This window comes from Lissotriton vulgaris, chromosome 1_1, assembly GCF_964263255.1.
Source record: "Lissotriton vulgaris chromosome 1_1, aLisVul1.2, whole genome shotgun sequence".
Taxonomy (NCBI): domain Eukaryota; kingdom Metazoa; phylum Chordata; class Amphibia; order Caudata; family Salamandridae; genus Lissotriton; species Lissotriton vulgaris.
In genome coordinates, this window is record NC_141685.1 from 1,070,731,012 (window position 1) to 1,070,751,646 (window position 20,635).

Sequence of the window (20,635 nt, forward strand, 5' to 3'; positions counted from 1 at the left end):
GACCCCCCCCCCTTTTCACTGGCCTCCGTGCCTGCGTTCCTCCTGGTTCCTGATTGGCTTCTTTTTTTCCCTACCTACTGCTGGCCCGCTGGCACAGGCATATATAACATTGCAAGCAAAATGAAGAGTATTCGAGTACACAAATCTGGTTATTCGAAACGAAAGAGAAAGGCAGCTCAGCAGGCTTTCGTTTCATCATAGGAAGGAGCAATCCTGAACTTTATCACCCAAGGGAAACCTAAAGATGGAGAATCCTCCGGCCAGAGTACTGCTGATGCACTAGGTAAAACAGGCGCTGACGACCATAAACAAGAACAAAAAAATGATGATATCCATGAGCAGAATGATACTCATGGCGGCCCCTGGCAGGGATGTTTTCGGGCGAAGAGGCCACCGATTCTTTCTCTGTGGGGGGGCTGTGGTGTGGGTCCGGGCCCCTGTTATGGCCCTGGCATTGCAGCCATCTTTGCCAGTCCCTCACGTCGTGTGTCACAATATACCCTCCTCCTCCTAAATGTTATCGTTCTGAGACGAATTCGGAAGGGTAGGAGCAGCCGCAGGTACTGGTCATCTAACGCCTTTTCTGGACGTTTTATTAAAACACCTTCCTGAGCTCCAGGGGGCCCCTACCTACGCTCCCTGCCCAGGGCCACCATGAGCCTAGAGCCGCCCCTGCTCGCAACTGGTGCCTGCTCCGCCTACTAGCTCAGGGACCCACACTGAAAACTTTAAGAGGGTGAAAGGGGTAGAAGAGATTAGCTCTGAGACGACCACCTGGATCAGGTCACAATACAAAGCTGTCACCTCATGCATTAGCTCTCTGATCAAACAAACAATGATTATTACTCACAGACCACATACTCCAGAACTGTCAAACTAAGCACTACCCTCTTATAAAGACATCTGAGCCTGTGGTTAGACTCAAGTTGACTAGGAACCAGAAGGTCTTAAAGAGGGAAGTGAGTCATAATATTTGTAACCTCCTGCGGCATCCTTTCTCTCCAACTACAAAACTGAAGCAAAAAATATTCAGGTCCAATTTTAGAAGCTAAATCTGGTTGTGTGAAGGAAAAAGGAATGCTGAGTTTCTGGCCCATCTCTTAAACACAATTCAGAAAAGGGGGTGGGGGTGGTGATGAACAGAGTGTCTGAATTGAGCAGACCACTCTTACCCAGTCCAAAGATCAGGGCTTGATCCATCACCGTTATTTATCTCACTGCCCCATCCCAGCTCAGAACCTGGCTATATGCAAATCAGTCTGTCCCTGGCCCAGTGCATCATGGGAACAGGGCAGACTAAACTACCAAGCCAATTCTTCACCAGAAAGGAGACAAGCTACCGGGGACCGGTTTCTGGCATCTCTTAAACGCAAGCAAAAAAAAGAACATCAAACAATTTTGGCCAATGGTTAATCAAATTCTAACAGGTGGTAAAAAAAAGGCGCAAACGTAACCGAAACCGCATGATATAATTTCGGACAAAACACTACACAATCAACAATCATCCCAATGAGTCATTGTCTCCTAAGCAACAGTCATGTGTGCTCCCTGATGTAATTGAAATCATTAAGAGCAATTTCACCGCTCTGTTAGTAGTACACTGTCAATTCAACTCCAAAGACTTGAGTAATCCGCTTAACGGAGGAACGGACTAGACTCAAACTGGTGAGAATGCAGAAGGATGGTCACCTTGTCCAAACAGGCTAAAGACAGCCCTCTTTGCATTTGACCCTCATTCTGGGCCAAGGTAATGTCACCACTGCTAACAAACGGCATTCCAGACTCTGGAGAGATTTGATTATTCAACCAATCTTTATGGGGGGGCTGTAAAACCAATTCCACCACTATCGCTATATAGCACTCATTGCAAACAACGCTAAATTATTTGGTGGCCTCCTGCTTGACGACCTAAAAGCTGGGGCTGATAGAGCCCGGTTCATCCCCAGAAAGTCTTGCAGCTTCATAGACAACTGCAGTACCGCAACAAATTTGATGGCGCGAACACTTATGCGAGACAAAGCCCTTAGGAGAGGAACTACTCTCCACTCCTGCGTCATATACTTCAAAGCCTCTTAAGATAGTGGTCCCAGTGGTAGGGTGACCAGAATTTTCAAGCCAAGAACCGGGAAATTTCACAAACACAGAAGGAGGACTACAATTTTACTTCAAGTGAGCGCAGATGACAGCGCTCCTCAGAAGAGAATTGCAGAACAGGCAGTAAGAAGAACATATATAAAATACATGTTTTAACCCCAGTAAGCTTGCCTGCTAATGAAATTGCCTTCTTGAAAAAACTACTAACCATCCCTGCTTTGTAAAACATAAAAAAACCTTCCTCCGTTTTCAGCCGACCCTCTCTAAAAATTGGGACATGAGCTAAATTTCCTGAAATCTGTCAGGACAACTGGTAAATCCGGGACGCCTGGTCACCCTACCCAGAGGCTATTTGTGGCGTAAACTGTAGTACTGGGGCCTCCTAGCTGACATACTGAGATCGATTGTGCAGCTGTATTCCAACACCTGGGTGCAGGTCAAACTAGGGGACGGAGCGTATATTTTGAGGAAGATCCAAAAAACTTTGGGCTGAAACAAGGCTATGTAATCGCCCCGCCTGCTTTTCAGTCTGTATATTGCTGACATGTCAGAGGCCTTAGACAAAGTCAACTGCCATCCTTCTAAACTGGAAGGCCACTGTATGACACACCTGTTATACGCGGATGACTTCGTGTTGCTAAGTCAAACTAAAGTAGGACTTCAACGCCAACTTTCCTGCTTGCACAACTGTACCGTCAGGAACAGTCTGAAAACAAATCACAAAACTATGCGGTTATCTTCAGAAAGAAAATAGTAGGCTGTGGCAGGTGGCACTTCAATGGGGAACGACTTCTGCACACCGCCGAGTATAAATACCTGGGTATTTTATTTTGGACAGCCAAGGGCCGTTTAAAATCTCATCTGCTCTCATTGAAAAAGTAAGCCACACGCCTCATGCTTGGTCTTACTACTCTTGCCCAGAACCTCAAAGCACTGAGCTAAGACCCCGAACTCCAAGTGATGAAGGCAACGGTCACTCCTGCACTGTCTTACAGAAGTGAAATCACACTGGGCATTGAGGCCACATTGGTGGACAAGATCATCACTCGAATCTGCCATAGCCAGCGCCGACAGCCCAAGTAAGGCTTGAATTCACCATAATAAAGCAATACTGGCCAAGAAGCACTGCAATTTTAAATTTCTGCCACAGGTCAGACTCGCCCTGCTAGACACCTTGAAGGGCTTACTTTGGCTGGATTTATACAGCTCAGGATGTTATGTTATGTTATGTTAAGGTAGGTTTTATATATTGCGCTCAGCTACTCCGAAGAGTGCCCCAGCGCTTCAAACCTCAGGCGGAAAAGGAAAAGGCAGTGGATAACAAGACTACTGAACAAACAGCCGCGACTTAAGATCTTTCCTGAAGGCTAGCAGATTGACATTCCTTCTCAGAGACAACGGCAGAGCACAGCTGTGGCGCCAGACGTCTAAAAGAACGGCCTCCAATGCGCTTTCTCCTGATACCAGGGACAGAAGCCAAGGCCAGCGGAGCTGACCTAAGTGATCTGGAAGGCTGGTAAAAAGCCAGCCGCCTTCTGATATATTTATCACCAATATCATGCAGAGCTTTAAATGCAAGTGTGAGCGCTTTAAACACAATTCGCTTCCGAATTGGGAGCCAGTGAAGAGTTTTCAATAGATCAGAGGCTATGGCTCTACGATGGAGGCCAAAGATGGCTCGTGCAGCAGAGTTTTGGACTATTTGCAAGCGTGAAAGAAGATATTCCGGAAGTCCAAGATAAAGCACGTTGGATCCTCATTCAAGCACCATCTTTGGGTCAAATTAAATTACCTCTAGCTCACAGAAACCTGGGGAAAAACCTTCCACAATCCTCATTCAAAAAAATCACAGCAATCATAGCAAAAAAAGGCGCTCAAGGCTGGATAACTTGACAGCGCTGAGCCAGCGTTCACAACCGTGGGCAGTAATTAATTTCTATGCCCCATGGGACCAGCAGAAATACATCACTTGCAACTACCCGCTTTGGCTTAAAGCCAGATTGTAGCGCTGAGACTAGGAGATTGGAACATGCGGGGGAATCGTCCAGCATGGCGGAGCACGGCAGCTCAGGGTGTAAAGTGTTGTCTCTTCAACCTGGGTGCGAACACCATCACTCACATTCCATGCAGCTGCCCCTCGCCGCTTCAGCTAAGAAAAGACTTGCTTCGCAGAGACTTAGGGCCTAATTTATATTTCGGCGAATGGGTCAATCTGTCACACCGGTGACGGATATCCCGTCCGCTAAAATATAAATCCCATAATGTCCTATGGGATTTATATATCTGTCACCGTTGTGACGGAGTAACCCGTCCGCTGAAATCTAAATCAGGCCGAAGTTTGCTTGGGAGTCCAAACCTGCTGTCAGGCTGTAATTGCCAGCCTGACCCCAGAAAATACCACCTTATATGTTAAAACAGTCACATTTCTCCAGGTGGCTGCAATAAAACTGGGGTCCGTCTACAACTTTGGCGGCCCAGAGCCAGGCCACTAAAATCGTTTACATCACTGCACAGCTGCCATCAAACATCCAAAGTACTCTTGAACACCCTACAGTTGTCACTGCATTTTGCGTAGGCTACATCCACCAGTCTGAACCTAGAGCATTTCATATTAAATGATAAATGTTAATATTGCCGTTGCCCTGTGCCCCTTTGATGCAAAGTTTACTATGCAAAAGTAAATTCATGTCATTAAGTACCTGACTAACAATGATCACTGCTATTTCTTTGCTGCTAAGTTCTTGACTAATATCGACAGCCTGCCTTGTACTTTAGTTCCTCAAGGCTTTTAACTAACCAGCGGCCCATTCCATTGTGCTTATCCTTTCCAAAGCCAATTCTTAAACGGTCTGTCTTGTTTTTTTTACTAATAAAGCACACTTTACTCTTTTTAGGCTCTAACCAACTCCTTTTGGGGGCTCGGAGTTGTTGTGCAGCGTGCAGGCTCCTAGGCCGTGGGTGCAGCACTGCGCCTGTAACTCAGATACCACACACTCAGTGGTAGCTCGGTAGATGAACCACATGCGGTTCCTCCCCATTTATTAACCCCGCAGGCCACGTTTGGCCCACAAATGACATGATACAACTATATCGGGTTAAACCACTGGACAACACCTGTTACATCCCTTCCCAAGTCAGTCCTTAACAAAAACCCAAATTGGTTAGCAAACAAAGTCCTGCAGCCGCTGGCTCAGTGGAGGGTTCGGACTCAAACTATACCGATGCGGGTGCTGCGGATGGGAGGTTCGTTCCTTGGAGGTGTGTTACTAGTGATTATTCGGGGGCCTCCTCCGGGTTCGGGCCTTCCCCGCCCTAGCTGGACAGGTGATGCCAGTTCTCCTGTGGCCCCCTGATGGGCTTCGTGGACTGGCCTGAAGGGATTGGCGGAATTTCCTTGAACCAGGAGATGTTGCGTGATATTTCTTCGGTCCTTCTCCGGGCTGTCATCATGGTGCCTCGATTAGATACGACAGTCCAAGCTCCTGGTTCGTGTGTGGTCGGGAATTTACCCCCTGGTCGGGATACTGGAGGAGCACAGTCGCTCCTGGGTAGATTGACTTCTGAGTGGCATGGCAGCGCGTGCTGGCCTGGTCATTCCGCCGCTTCCTTCTTGCTTGTGTTCCTCCGGCATCATGAGGCAGAGGTGTCCAGCTTGGATAGGCGGGGAGCAGGTCCCTCTGTGGTCCATTGAGCATTAGCGCCCATGGGGCTTATAGAGTCATGCAGTGGGGTGTGCTCCTGCAATCCCGAAGGAACAGGTTTAGGCATTGTTCGGGGTCAGCTTGTTCGACTAGGGCAATGCGCAATGTTTCTTTTAGCATGCGCATGAACCTCTCTACATCCCCATTGGCCTGAGGCCATTGCGGGGTGATCCGGCGGTGATGGATTCCTCTTTGGATGAGGAACTCTGCAAACTTCGGCCCATGGAACAGGGGCCTGTTGTCACTCCTGATCTCGTCTGGGAGGCAGAATGTTGCAAATATTTTCTTGAGGACAGGCGCCATGTGTGTGAAAGCTGTAGAGGGGATCAATTCCACTATCAGAAATTTGGAGTATGCATCCAACAGGACAAACGTAGTTTTTCCCCCAGGGAAGCTCCTGAAGTCCATGCTTAGCTTTGACCATGGACTGGTGCAGGGTTCTCGCTCTTACAGGCTGGTCAGCTGGCAGGCCAGGCATTTGCACACAAGGTCTTCCACCATTGTTTCCAGTTCGGGAGACCATATCTTTTCCTGCATTCTGGATTTCATCTTGGTGGTGCCTTGATGGTCACAATGTGTGAGCTGCGTGACTTGCTGCCGTAGTGTCTGGGGAATCACGAGGCGGGAACCCTTTAGTAGGACACCATCTTCCGTAGTGCTGAATTCGTTCTGCACTTTCCGAATTTTGGTTAGTTTGTCCTTGTCTTCAGAGTCATTTGACTGCCAGAGGAATTCTCTCCATGATCCACTTTGGACTGCTTGAAGGGTCCTGGCATAGATAGGGTTAAATTTGGCCGCCTTCTTAATGTCGTCAGTTGTCATTGCCTTGGGGTACGCTGTCCTTGAGATCATCCTGATGTGCTGCTCTGATCCTTCTGGGGGCCCAATCTCTTTCCCTGGAGTGGGATGACGGGATAGAAAATCTGCGGGGTTCTTAGCTCCTAGGCAGTACAGCACTTCAATGTGGTAGTGTTGCAACTGGATAGCTCACCTCTCAATTCGTGGTGGCGGTTGCGGGGTGGACCCTTTAAACAGCGGGACTAGTGGTTAGTGGTCTCTTTCAACCGTGAAGGGTTGGGCGCTCAACTAGGCGCCTTTAGGTATTAGCGAGCTATATAAATAAATAAATAAATAAATGGTTGGAGGTCCACTTAATGGCGCGGGATTCGCATTCGATTTGTGCATACCTTGCTTTGGTTGTGGTCAGTGACTTACTGGTGAACGCTAGGGTGTCCCGTCGCCCGGGCTCCTGTTCATGGGTCAGTACTACTCCTAGCCCCGCCAGGCTCGTGTCTACCAGTAGCTCTGTATGCTTTGCAGGATGAAAGTACGCCAGGGTGGCCTCACTGAGGAGGGCATCTTTGATGCTCTGGAACGCCTTTTCTTTCCGATGGCCCCAAGTCCACTTGGCTTCCACTTTGGTGAGGGCTCGCAGTGGTTCGGCCACGGTTGCAAGATCTGGGATGAACCGCCTGTATTGGGTGGCAGTAGGTGGGCATGCATCTTGGATAGCTTGTGACTTGCGGGGGTCCACCTGAATCCTTTCTTGGTTGAATACATATCTGAATAATTCTAGGGAAGGCTGGAAGAACGAGCACTTGTCTCAGTGCAGCGTCACTCCGTGCTCACTGAGGCACTGTAGGGTGTCTTTTTGGCTGTGGTGCTCCGCTGCTGTTGCAGAGTGGATCAATATATCATCACTGACTTTCAGGACGCCGGGTAATCCTGATAGGATCTCGCGGCTGGAAAGACTTCGGCGGCTGAGGATATCCTGAAGTTTAGTCGTTTGTACTGCTGCAGGCCCAGGTGCGTTCGGAACATCGTAATATACCGGTTCTCCTCCGCCAGGGGTAGTTGGTGGTACCCGGCGTTGAGTTCTAGTTTGGAGAACCATCTGGACTCATTGACGTCCGCGATTATGTCGTCCATTGTTGGGGTGATGTGTTGTTCGCACTTGATGGCACAGTTGGGTAATCTCATATCGATTCACAGCCTTATGGTTCCTGGCTGCTTTGGCTTTCCAGCGATTACCATCGTTGAGACCCACGGAGACGGGCCTGATACTCTTTCAATTATGCCTTGCCTTTCCAGCTTTTCCAAATCCTTCTCCACCAACAGCCGGAGGTGGAAAGGGACTTGTCGCTGTCTCCGCACCACTGGGGCTATGGTCTTGTCGATGTGCAGCTTGATAGGCGGACACTTGAGGTGATCTAGCCCTTGGAACAGTTCAGGATGTCATTGCCTGGTGTGCTCGGACACTCCTGGTGAAGGACACCAGCCCTAGCTCTTCGGCGGTGTGGCTGCCGATTAGGGTGTCTGCCTCGTGGTCTATGATGTGGAGCGTCGTCAGGACTTCTTGGTCCTCTGCTTTTACTGGTACTGACATTTTTCCTTTTAGGGGCAGCTGGGATTGGCTTCCATACGTGAAGTTCCTCATCTTGCATGGTGTGAAGGGATGTCTGGGCTGGAGACGGTGGTACTGCTGGATGCCCATTACATTATCCGAGGCTCCAGTGTCGATTTTGGCCTTGACTTCCGATACCGCTATCTTGACCACACACGTTGGTTGGGGTCTCCTGCGGCGTTTGAGCTCTTGTTTGAAGGAGATGAGGAAGGTTTCTACCTCGTCATCATCAGATGAGTCTTCCAGCCCCTGGCATGCTCGGCTGGCTCCTTTTGGCTCTTCGCGTTACGATACGTTCATGATAGACAGTTGGCACACCGCTCTGGACAGCAGTCTTTGCCCTCTGTTGTCCCTTCCCTTGTTCTTTTTCCGGCACACGGCCACAAAGTGGTTTGGAATCCCACAGTTGCCACAGGTCCAGCCTTGTGCGGGGCACTCATTAGCTGGGTGCTCTTTGCGCACACAGTAGCCACATTTCACCTTGGTTGTTGGGGGGCTTTGGTTTCCTGTACACATCATATTTTGTTTTCGTTCAGAGTGTTGACTCTTTCTGTATTGACATTCGCTGGCCTTTCCAGGGTTCTTTTGAGGGCTTGGTCCATCTCACTGGCTCGTGCTGCTGACAGATCATGCTTTCATGCTAGAACCAGCATGTTCTCTAGGCATATCTCCCGCTGGCGCAGGGTGAGTCTTCTGAACACTTTATCCCGGCACCCTTGGATGATCTGCGTCCTGATCTCTTTTGGCTGATCGTTCGCCGTACAAGTGCAGGCTAGCTCGTGCAGCCGGGCGTAGACCGCGTCAATTGACTCGCCTTCCCGTTGGCGTGCCTGGCTCAGCTTAAACGTCTCGAAGTTCGGGTTAAGCTGTGGGTCAAAGTGTTAATTTAGTGCTTGCACAGCAGTGTTGTAATCTGTAGCAATGCCCGTGTTGGGCAGATGCCTGAAGAGCTTGGAAATCTCATCACTTGCATAGTGAAGGAGTAATGACCTCTTGACTGCTCCATCCGTTTCTCTTGTCGCGACAAAGTAGTTGTTTAGCCTCTCAATCCATATCTTCCAACGTGAAGATGCTGTTGGCAGGTCTTCCAACTCACTGAAAGGTGGCAGTACCCCTGTACGGGCATGCTGTACTGTGACCCTCTGTTGGGGTGGTGCTTGGGCCTCATTGGCCATGTAGCGTTGTCTGGGTCCATTTTCTTCAATTGTGGCATGTCTTTTCTTCCCCTGTTGGCGTGTTGTGCTGCTGCTTTCCGCTGTCCTCTTTCTATGTGTTTCTTTATCTATTTATTTTTGTAGGTCCCTTTGTTTTGTTTTTTCCCTTGCGTGCCTTGATGTGTGTGGAAATGTAATTCTCTCTTAGATGATTTTGTACTGTTCTCCCTGTTCCACTCGGGTGTACTCTGGACTATCCCTCTAGCATTGTGCTAAGGAGTATGGCTTTGCTTCCTTCCTTCCTCCCTCTCTGATGTCTGGCCCCTCCTCCGCTGCATGCAGGGTCAGGTGTTGCAGGCTAAGGCTGAATGGGGTTTGTGGGAGCAGCACTGCTGTGCGTGCTCCTGTGGCGTGGCTAAATGCTCACCTTCTCGCGTCAGTGCGGGCGGGCCTGTTTGATAGGCTCCCCGACGCGCAGCAGAGGCCCGGTAAAGGCCCACGCAGCGCTGGCCTCACGCACTGCGCCGAGTCTTGCAGAGGCCGCCGCACCCTCCCGTAGGGGGGGGGAGGCTCGAGGGCCGGCGCCATAACCCACGCGGTGCCAACAGTGGGGGTGAACTGGTTCTGGGTGCCCCGAAGCGGCCAGGAACCAGCGGAAGCAGGGTGCGCACCAGCCACCCCGACAGGAAGTGACCTCGTGACCCGGGCGCCCACAGAGGGCGACCAATGGTCAACCTTGCTACCTTTGAACCCCCCAATCAGGGGGGTTCACCTGAGACCCTCTAGGGGGCTCAGGAGGATTTAAGCACCGCCGCTCCCCAGCAGAAGCACAACGTCTTCAAGGAGCTGGGAGAGCGGCGCGACAACGACATCGTTTGAAGAGGATCGACTGCTGCAAGGGACGACGAGGGACAGCCGAAGCAGAAGGAAGGCGAACCTACCCCCCCCCTCCCGGTCGTCGGTATTTGCTTTGGACGGCTCCGCAGAGTAGCGCGCCGCTCCAGCTTCTCGCCTAGCTCCGGGAGACTCCAATGCTGACATTTGGAAGCAACAGAGACTGAGTACGAGCTCGGCGGCCCAGCCAAGCTCCACCGCAGTAAGCGACTCGACTTTCCCCCGCTTTCCTGCCCTCCCCGTACAAAGCGCGCATTGAGCCGCTACACCTAACGAACGGGGAAGGAAAAGTAGGGAAGTTTGAAGGCGAGCCCAACCCATTCGGGTTAGCCGGCCCGGAATTTCTCCTCGATCCAGCGGCGCAGAAATCAGCCCGCAGAGACCAGGCCAGGGCCCAGCGACACGATCCAGCGGCGCAGAAGGCAGCCTGCTAAAGAAACCTCTCGCAGCCGGGGCAAGCCACACCTCACCGCCGACCACGTGGGAGAGCGCGCCGCGCAGCACGGACGCGCCCGCTCGGTCTCCCCCTCGAAACCTCACGCATCAGGCGGAGCGGACCAGAAAAAAGGGCACAACGTGCTCAGAGCCCGCTGAAGGCACACGCATCACGCGGTGCCATCGCAAACGGCCTGACGCAGACGCAGGGGGAAGAGGGCAACATGGCGGAGGATCAGCCAGAGGAAATGGCGGAGGTGCTGAAGAGGATCCGCGAAATGTCGGCAGTGCACAGCGACGACTGGCTCCAACCTCATTTGGCCACAGGGAAGGAGAATAGGCCGGAGGGCCAGGCAGAGGAAGAAGCGGGCCCTTCAGCACCCAAGAAGCCCAAGACCACACCACGGAAGAAGAATTCCAAGAGAAACCCCCCAAAAAAGGTGCGCCAGAAGCCCCCACTGCCGAGGCTAGACGAAGCCAAGCAGGGCGAGATGACCGGCAGAGCAGTTAATGGTGAGCATATTAGTACCATTGTAAAAGAATGCTTGAAATCGCTGGCGCCAGCCTTGCTTAATGGCACAGGGCAGGGGGCTGCAGGGCCTAGGGAACAGTGCGCGGAGGAAGCAGGGGGTATGACATGGCATATGGTTGATCCGGGGTGGGCACGGCAGACAAGGGTCCAGGAGCAGGTGGGCCTGTCCGCGCAGGGTGAACAGGTTTCCCCGCTACCCGGTTGGGGGTACACTACTTCGTCCGGGAGCCCAGGGTTGGGCGGGCTAGGCACTGACCTCTATGTTAGGCCATCTCCCGGTCCGGCCTCCTTGACGACGAAAGCCACTGGGCTCGCATGCCTTATCCCTCTTGCAGTGAAGGAGAGGATATGGCGCAAGAAGTTCATAGATATATTTTCACTGTTGGAAATACAGCTAGAGGGCCTCGACCTGACCACATGTGACAGGAAGGAGGATGACAAAAGAGAAAGACGCGGGGCCAGAAAGGAGCGGAATTTCGAGAATTGGCTAGACGCATTCAGAATTATGACATGCATCATAGTGGAGAGGTTCCCCCATTGCGCAGCTGACCTATGGTTATACGAGGCCAACATACACTTAGCACAGAGGCAATTCCCTGGGGACGCCTGGTTAGAATACGATAAAGGGTTTAGATTAAAGATGCAGAGGCACCCAGAGATGGAGTGGAATGAGGAAGACGTATCAGGTTTCATTCATAAGATGCTCGCGGCCAAAGAAGTGAGAGCCTGGACAGGCAAATATGACCAGTCCTTTCGGAGCTCTTCCCATAAGGGGAAGAACAAATCTTACCAAAAGCATTCCTCGGGGAGATCCAACTCCCCGCTCACAACCAAGGCAATATGCTGGAGATATGATGCGGGGGACTGTTCATGGGGCTCCTCGTGCAAATTCCAACACGCATGCTCAAGCTGCGGGGGTAGGCACGCCGCGGTGGCATGCAAAGGCTCCAAGCGCGAATCAAAAGGTGACAAGAAAGAGAAACACAAGAAGCACTAGCCCAGAGGCTAGTGGGGGCGGGGCTCTAGTAGACATTCAACATTGCCAGCTGGCTAGGTCCCCCATTAATACGCAACAGCTGCACAGATTAGCAAACAAATACCCAAACAAAGCGGACGCCAGAGTACTAGTGGAAGGTTTTGAGGAAGGTTTCATTATCCCATTCCATGGCCCGTTACCACTGGAGGGAGCGAATAACTTGCAATCAGCGAGGCAACACCCCAGGGTGGTAGGCGCAAAAATAGAGAAGGAGAAGAGCTTGGGTAGAATCGAGGGCCCCCTTCCTAAGGAACTACACGCAGGTATAGTCGTCTCTCCACTGGGAGTGGTTCCCAAGAAAGAGAAGGGTCAATTTAGACTAATACACCACTTGTCATATCCCGAAGGGTCGTCCGTAAACGATGGAATTGACCCGGAAGCATGCTCGGTTGGTTATGCGTCAGTGGACGATGCGATCGCACTAGTCAAAGCATCAGGAAAGGGATCCCTCATGGCCAAGGCGGACATTGAATCTGCCTTTCGCCTATTGCCGGTTCACCCGGCCAGCTTCCATCTACTGGGTTTCCAATGGGAGGGGTACATATATGTCGACAAGGCCATGCCCATGGGCTGTGCCATATCCTGCGCCTATTTTGAACAATTCGCCACCTTCTTGGAGTGGGCCCTCCATGATATGCACCAAGGAGGCGGAAAGCTGCACTACCTGGATGATTTCCTGTTCACAGGCCCAGCAGGATCCACGATGTGTGCTAGTACACTGGCAGCATTTGAAGCCCTGACAGAGGCACTTGGGGTCCCCCTAGCAAAAGAGAAAACAACAGGCCCAACCACAAGACTTACGTTCCTGGGCATAGAGCTGGACTCCATGGCAGGGACCACCAGGCTGCCCCCAGACAAAGTGCAGGAATTCAGGGAAGAAATTGCCAAACTACGGGGCCGGAGCAAGGCCACCCTCAGGGATATCCAAGGAGTGATAGGTAGACTGAATTTTGCGGCTAGGGTCATCCCGCCCGCGAGGGTCTTTTCCAGGCGCCTTACCGCGCTGACAGCTGGCGTTACCCACAAACACCATCACATCCGGCTGAGTGCAGGTGTAAGGCAGGATCTGCAAGTGTGGGACGACTTCCTGCGGGAGTTCAATGGTGTTCTGATCTGGAGAAAAGGTTGGGTGACCGCTGAGCAGCTATCCCTCTACACGGACGCGGCTGGGAGCCTGGGTTTTGGGGCGGTCCTGGGAAACAGATGGTGTGCCAGCCAGTGGCCAGACAGGTGGCATGCGCAGGGGCTCACAAAAAACATCACTTTCCTCGAGCTATTCCCAATAATAGTGGCTCTGACCGTCTGGAAAGAGGAGATAAGAACCCTGAAACTCACCCTATGGTCTGATAACAAGGGGGTAGTGCAGGCCATTAACAGAGGCGCAGCAAGATGCCCTGACATGTTGAGGCTAATGCGGCAGTTGGTTAAATTACAGCTGGAGGGGAACCTGGAGCTGAAGGCTTGACACGTGCCAGGGACAGAGAACACAGTTGCAGATGCGCTATCCCGGTCCCAAATGAAGCGGTTCAGACAACTTGTACCCGGGGCGGACAAGGAGATGACCCCCTTTCCACCATACCTGTGGGACCTGGGGGGGTTGACCTGTCCAGATTAATAGGGCACTCGCTCACCTCGGAGGCACACAGGAGATACAAGAAATACGCAGGCACAGTAATGAGAATTGGGGGCATAAAGTCACTGGAGGACAAGGCCGAGGCGCGCACAGCAGTGGAGAAATTCGTGCAATGGGCATTCGACGCCAAGAAAACGAGATCTTGGGCCCAGGCACACCTGGCCGCCATTGCTCACTTTGCCAGGCTCTATACAGGTGAGGACCCCACGGCATCTGCCTATCTAAAAGCAGCCTTGAAAGGCTGGCGAAGGGTTGAGGGGACCAAGAAGGACGGCAGGCGCCCCATTGACTTCGACAAGCTGGGGCAGCTACTGAGTACCCTAACCAGCATCATTTCAGACAAATACGAGCTGCTACTTTTCAGGGCGGCCTTCACCACGGCATTCTTTGGGGCATTCCGGGTAAGTGAGATAGTGGCTCCCAACAAATCAGGTCCGGCACAGCGTTGCCTGCAAGCTAGGGACATCAAGCCGATGGTAAGGGCCGTTGAGCTCACGCTGAGGCAGTCCAAAACGGACAGGGCACGAAAGGGGACGGCGATACGCCTACACTGCATCCCAGAGGCTGGGCTCTGCGCGGTGTGCTGGCTGTTTAAGTACATGGCGGCCCGCCCGGCGGGTGAGGGCCCCCTCTTCATACATCAGGATGGAAGGAACCTGAGCAGGTTCCAATTCACGGCTGTAATGCGTCAGGGCCTTGGTAAGGCCGGTTTCCAGGCAACATCATTTGCTCCTCATTCCTTCAGGATCGGCGCAGCGACCTCGGCATCGCAGCATGGCATGCCAGAGGACAGGATCCAGGCCGTGGGCAGATGGCGTTCCAGGGCCTACAAGTCTTACATACGCCCACATCTCATATAAAAAAAAAAAAAAAAAGGGAGAGAAAGAAGGAAAACGAGGGGAAGTGGGGGGGGGGGGAGCAGCCGCCTTGGGATGCCGCACGGCAGGGTTCTTGCCCTCCCTCGACCACACCCGGTGCGCAGCAAGCCACCTTAATGGAACATTTTCTCTTGACAGGGGAACGTCCGCGGCTTGTCTGGGTGGTGGGACATTCATTCGTGTCCAGAATGGAGTCCTGGTGGCGGCGAGCGGGGCACAAAGAAAGCAGACCCAAGGCGACATACATCCGCTGGATAGGACGGCCCGGCATGAGATGGGAGCAGTTACTGCCGACCCTGGACGGCCTTATGGCAGACTCAGCGTGGCTGCCCGATGTCCTGATCATACATCTCGGGGTGAACGACCTAACACGTTTGGGCCGCAAGGCAGTGGGTCAGGCCATTCAAAAGGACCTCACCAAAGCGGCGGCATGGCTGGGTCCCACGACAGTGGTCTGGTCAGAGATGATCAGCAGGAGGCACTGGAGGGGTGCTGACTCCAACAAGGCGGTAGATAATGCGAGGCGCAAGTTAAATATCGCCATGCACAAGTTTTGCTCTACCAATGGCCTGGAATCAATCCGGCACGGCCTCATCCACCCAGGCCGCCCAGAACTTTATGGACAAGATGGGGTGCATCTGTCCGACAAAGGAATGGAGGTTTTCTGGGATAACTTGTGGGGTGCAATGGCGCTCGCAGGTTGTCGTTAAAAAAAAAAAAAAAAAGAGGTGGGTAGCCACGAACCAAGGGCAAGGGGGGGAGCCGCAGAAAGACGTGAGCCTCCCTGCGGCGTGGCGGAAATCCTACAATGGTTGGCTAACCAAACACACCGGTGGGCGGTGTGTAGGAGGAGGGCCACTCACTTTTGAATGCCGCACGGCAGGGTGACGTGGCCGCACAAAGGAGGGGAGGAACAGATGGAGACGGCACTCGCTGCCCAGACCCGGCCGGACGGCAGGGCGCAAATGGTAGCGAGCTGGGGACCTAACTCCAGGCAGAGAAGCTCCCCTCCATGACACCCAAAAGGGTGTGGCCAACCAACCACTGGAACACCAATAAACTGACTAAGAACTGGTTGTGCACAAGTGCCATTTACGAACTGAGGAGTGCACAAAAGACAGACACCTGTACCAGATGAAGGTGTCATAATCTGTAATGTGATGTGCATGATTGATGACTAGAGTTCGCAAATGAAGATTGCACAACCAGTATGTTATTAATATTGTTATTAATATTTTTATTGATATTAATAAATCTGCGGCCAACAATGACCACCACTAAGAACTGCTATTGTTGGCTGACATTATTTCCTAGTAGTGACAGAAAATGTATGCAGAAGGCAGACCGGCAAGTAAGTATGTGTTGGTGACCCACTGAATAGGCACATGCGAGGGTTATTGCAGAGGCCGCCGCACCCTCCCGTAGGGGGGGGGGGCTCGAGGGCCGGTGCCATAACCCACGCGGTGCCAACAGTGGGGGTGAACTGGTTCTGGGCGCCCCGAAGCGGCCAGGAACCAGCGGAAGCGGGGTGCGCACCAGCCACCCCGACAGGAAGTGACCTCATGACCTGGGCGCCCACAGAGGGCGACCAATGGTCAACCTTGCTACCTTTGAACCCCCCAATCAGGGGGGTTCACCTGAGACCCTCTAGGGGGCTCAGGAGGATTTAAGCACCGCCGCTCCCCAGCAGAAGCACAATGTCTTCAAGGAGCTGGGAGAGCGGCGCGACAACGACATCGTTTGAAGCCCACCCACCCACACCTGAGGAACAGCAGAGTCGCAGTGCTGGACATTGGGGGAAGGCGTTTGGCGGAAATCCTACAATGGTTGGCTAACCAAACACACCGGTGGGCGGTGTGTAGGAGGAGGGCCACTCACTTTTGAATGCCGCACAGCAGGGTGACGTGGCCGCACAAAGGAGGGGAGGAACAGATGGAGACGGCACTCGCGGCCCAGACCCGGCGGACGGCAGGGCGCAAATGGTAGCGAGCTGGGGACCTAACTCCAGGCAGAGAAGCTCCCCTCCATGACACCCAAAAGGGTGTGGCCAACCAACCACTGGAACACCAATAAACTGACTAAGAACTGGTTGTGCACAAGTGCCATTTACGAACTGAGGAGTGCACAAAAGACAGACATCTGTACCAGATGAAGGTGTCATAATCTGTAATGTGATGTGCATGATTGATGACTAGAGTTCGCAAATGAAGATTGCACAACCAGTATGTTATTAATATTGTTATTAATATTTTTATTGATATTAATAAATCTGCGGCCAACAATGACCACCACTAAGAACTGCTATTGTTGGCTGACATTATTTCCTAGTAGTGACAGAAAATGTATGCAGAAGGCAGACCGGCAAGTAAGTATGTGTTGGTGACCCACTGAATAGGCACATGCGAGGGTTATGACTTCCGCGGTCTATCGTGATCTTCATGATGCCGCTCAATTCACGGGTGCTGCTTCCTGCAGTGCGCCTGACGCAAACCAGACTCTGCACCTTCCGCGGTACTGCTGCGCCAGCAGGGCGTCCCTGGAGACTGTTGGACGGATCCTCTGTGCAGGTCAGTGGGGCGCAGGTCGCGTTCCCTTCGTCGCCAGTGTTGTGCAGCGTCTAGGCTATTAGGCCGTGGGTGCAATGCTGCGCCTGTAACTCAGATACCACACACTCAGTGGTAGCTCAGGAGATGAACCACGTGCAGTTCCTACCCATTTATTAACCCTGCAGGACTGCTCCACGGATGATGTGATATAATTATATCAGGTTAAACCACCGGACAACAGGACTGCTGACCTGTTACAGGTGGCACATTTTAACGTCCTTACAATGTATTATTTTCTTTGACTTGCTAATCAATGAGATATATTTTTGTAAAGGTTTTAATTAAGTGCACAATAAGCTAGTACTACTATGTACGAGTAGTTTATCGTGTAGAGATTGGGGTTCTCTGAAAATATTCAGGAGTGCAAGGATGGATTAGCAAGCAGTGTAGTAACGAGAGTTCATTAGGGTGTAGGGAAGTAAGTATTTTAAGGTGTAGGGTAGAGAGTACTCAAGCGTGTTGGCATAGATGTGCTCTAGGGTGCATGGTTGGAAGTACTCTGAGTACTCTAAGGTTTATAGATTGACGTACTTTGTGTGCTGGGCTGTGGTGCAGAGGATAGAGACTTTGCATTGTAAGAAGAGTGTACTCTAGGTTGTACAGAGAGTACTCTGGGTATGGGGGTGTTATGGGTGTAGGGAAAGTAGTATTCTTTGAATCTGGAGTACTGCGGGTGCTGAGAAGGAGTTCAGATGTACCTGATTAACTCGAGTAGCTCCTGGAAAGAGGGTTTAACTTTGATGTCATCTTCCAAAGCGATGTCCCTAAAAGGAAAAACATAGTCAGAAACAGGGGATAGAAGCCAGCATCAAACACTGCATCACCCAACACCCTCTCACCAAACACTCCCTAAATCTATTCCCCTAATACTGACACCGGCACTAAAGTCTTCACACAAGATACTCCTTTCTAATTAACCATAAAAGTTCACTCGCATGACCCAGGCCAGAGGACAGTCAAGTCATAAAATACCCCTCAAAACCACTTCCCTGAGAGAACCCATCAGACAACAGCAGACTGACGAATCTCATCTGTCTTCATTAAAAAAAAAATATATACAGTATTATTAAAAAGTCGCTTTTCAATGTTCTTTTTCTGCCTTCTTCTCCCTTCACCCTACACTCCCTTTGCAACATGTGCATATACAGACCTGCAAACTTGAGAATAAAATTTGCAGTGTGAGAAGGAGCTTGGCCCTGGAGGAGGTGGGGCTTTATACTGAGAAACACCTTTTAGGCTCCTCTGCCCCCGCACCCTGGTCCCATCGACCCCTTGCCCCCTTCAGTAAACCAAAAACACAGAAGTTGCTGGGGCTGCAGCCTATGTCTTAGGGTGTTTTTATGGCCTCCAAAGAGGAGCTAGAAATCCACTGTTTTCAGTGGTTTTCAGCTCCTCTTGTCTGCTACCGTGCGATTATGGCTCCTTACCAGGTGACCGTGTGAAAAGAGCCGAAATCATGTGCCACACGGTGTCACCGTGTGAGTTGGCAAGTCTGCATATATGATTACCACTGGTTCTGTGGCAATAGCAATGTCTGCTGAACCTTGGTACTTCGACCCCACCTGCTGGCAATACAAAAATGTGTCCTCTTGAAGCTACCTTCCAATCTTTCAAGCATGCTCCTACTGCTGTGTTGAATTTCTCTTTATTTGCACTGGGAACCCTATGGGACACACTAATGTCTAAAGAGGTGGGTAGGTATGATATTTTTACCAATTTTGCCATAATATATATTGGCCAAAAACCTGTGCTGTGCATATAAGGATATTACTCTGCGCCCTGGTTTAATGACAGCCTAAAAGACCTGAAGCAAAATTGTAAACAGGCTGAGAGAAGGTGGAGACGAAACTACACTGAAACCACCAAAGAACTTTGGAAAAATAAAGTGCGGGAATACAAGAACTCAATTAAAAAATCCAAACCTGACTACTATTCCTCTATGATCTGCAATTCCCCTAACAGCTCTAGAAACATCTTCAATATATTGAATAGTATCACCAACCCGGAATGTGCCAAAAACACCATTATCCCGTCTCAAGATCTTTGTGACAATCTTGCTGCGTTTTTCAAAAATAAAATTGATCTCATCATTAAGGACCTTGATGCCTCCCCGGACCCCACCCATCACCCTGATCTCAATCCGAGCTCTCCCGCTCACCAGCCAGCAGCGCCACCACGGGCCTCTACTGACCTCCTACTTGAGTTCCCTCCTATCCCGTACGAGGCCTTCGTTAAATTAGCCAGCAAGATTTCCTCTGGGTCACCTTTAGACCCTGTCCCTCACAAAGTTTGGAAAGAATTTGGGCTGGAACTCTTCTCCTCACTGCACGCCATCTGTAATCAATCTCTCGCAACCGGAACAGTTCCTGCTCAGTGGAAGCGGGCATTAGTCTCCCCTCTGCTAAAAAAAACCTCTCTTGACCCAGACTGCTCAAAAAACTACCGTCCCATATCGCTGCTGCCCTTCCCAGCCAAAATTGTTGAAAGCTGGGTCAGTAACACTCTCTCTACCCATCTGGAACGACATCAGCTCCTTGACGCTGATCAATTTGGCTTCAGGCCCACTCACGGAACTGAGACCGCCTTGATCACAGCGATGGACGAACTTCAGAGGCGTGCAGACAGAAGACAGGCAGCGTTCCTTATCCTGCTTGACATGTCTGCCGCCTTTGACACTGTGAATCATGATATCCTGCTGATACGACTGTCGGAGGCAGGAATAAGAGGCTCGGCACTACAATGGTTCCACTCGTTCCTCCAGGATAGACAACAAGCGGTATCCATCCCCCCTTTTCAGTCGGCGTTCACTCTGGTCCCACATGGGGTCCCCCAGGGCGCTGCAATCAGTCCTATTCTTTTTAATCTTTATCTAAGACCTCTGATCACGCTTATCAAAAGCTTTAACATCAAAACCATCAACTACGCTGACAATACACAGTTGATACTCTCCCTGGAGGGAGAAGACTCCATCTCTATTGAGACTTTTCACAATTGTCTACGTGACACCTCTCATTGGCTAAAAATCAACTCCCTCCAATTCAACGCAGGGAAAACGGAAGTACTTTTCAGCACTAGCACTAAGATTCCTCGACTCTTCCCAAACAATTTCTGGCCACCTGAATCTGGGACCACTGTGCGCCCAGTGGCCATGATCCGCAACCTCGGGGTCATGCTGAATCAGGACCGCAGTATGGAGACGCACATCCAAAAGACCTCCGCATGTTGCTTCGCTATCCTCCGCTCCCTTAGGAAGATATTGCCTCTCCTC

At 51.3% G+C, this 20,635-nt stretch overlaps 1 protein-coding gene across 1 annotated transcript in view; it reads right to left on the reverse strand.

The window, feature by feature from the left end:
- The window catches only part of NCF4 (neutrophil cytosolic factor 4), a 116,555-nt gene that overhangs the window by 32,098 nt on the left and 63,822 nt on the right, over positions 1 to 20,635 (reverse strand). Inside the window, exon 9 of the mRNA XM_086963209.1 lies at positions 18,066 to 18,131. Coding sequence (XP_086819335.1) covers positions 18,066 to 18,131 — 66 coding nt within the window. The remainder of the gene's footprint in view (positions 1 to 18,065; positions 18,132 to 20,635) is intronic.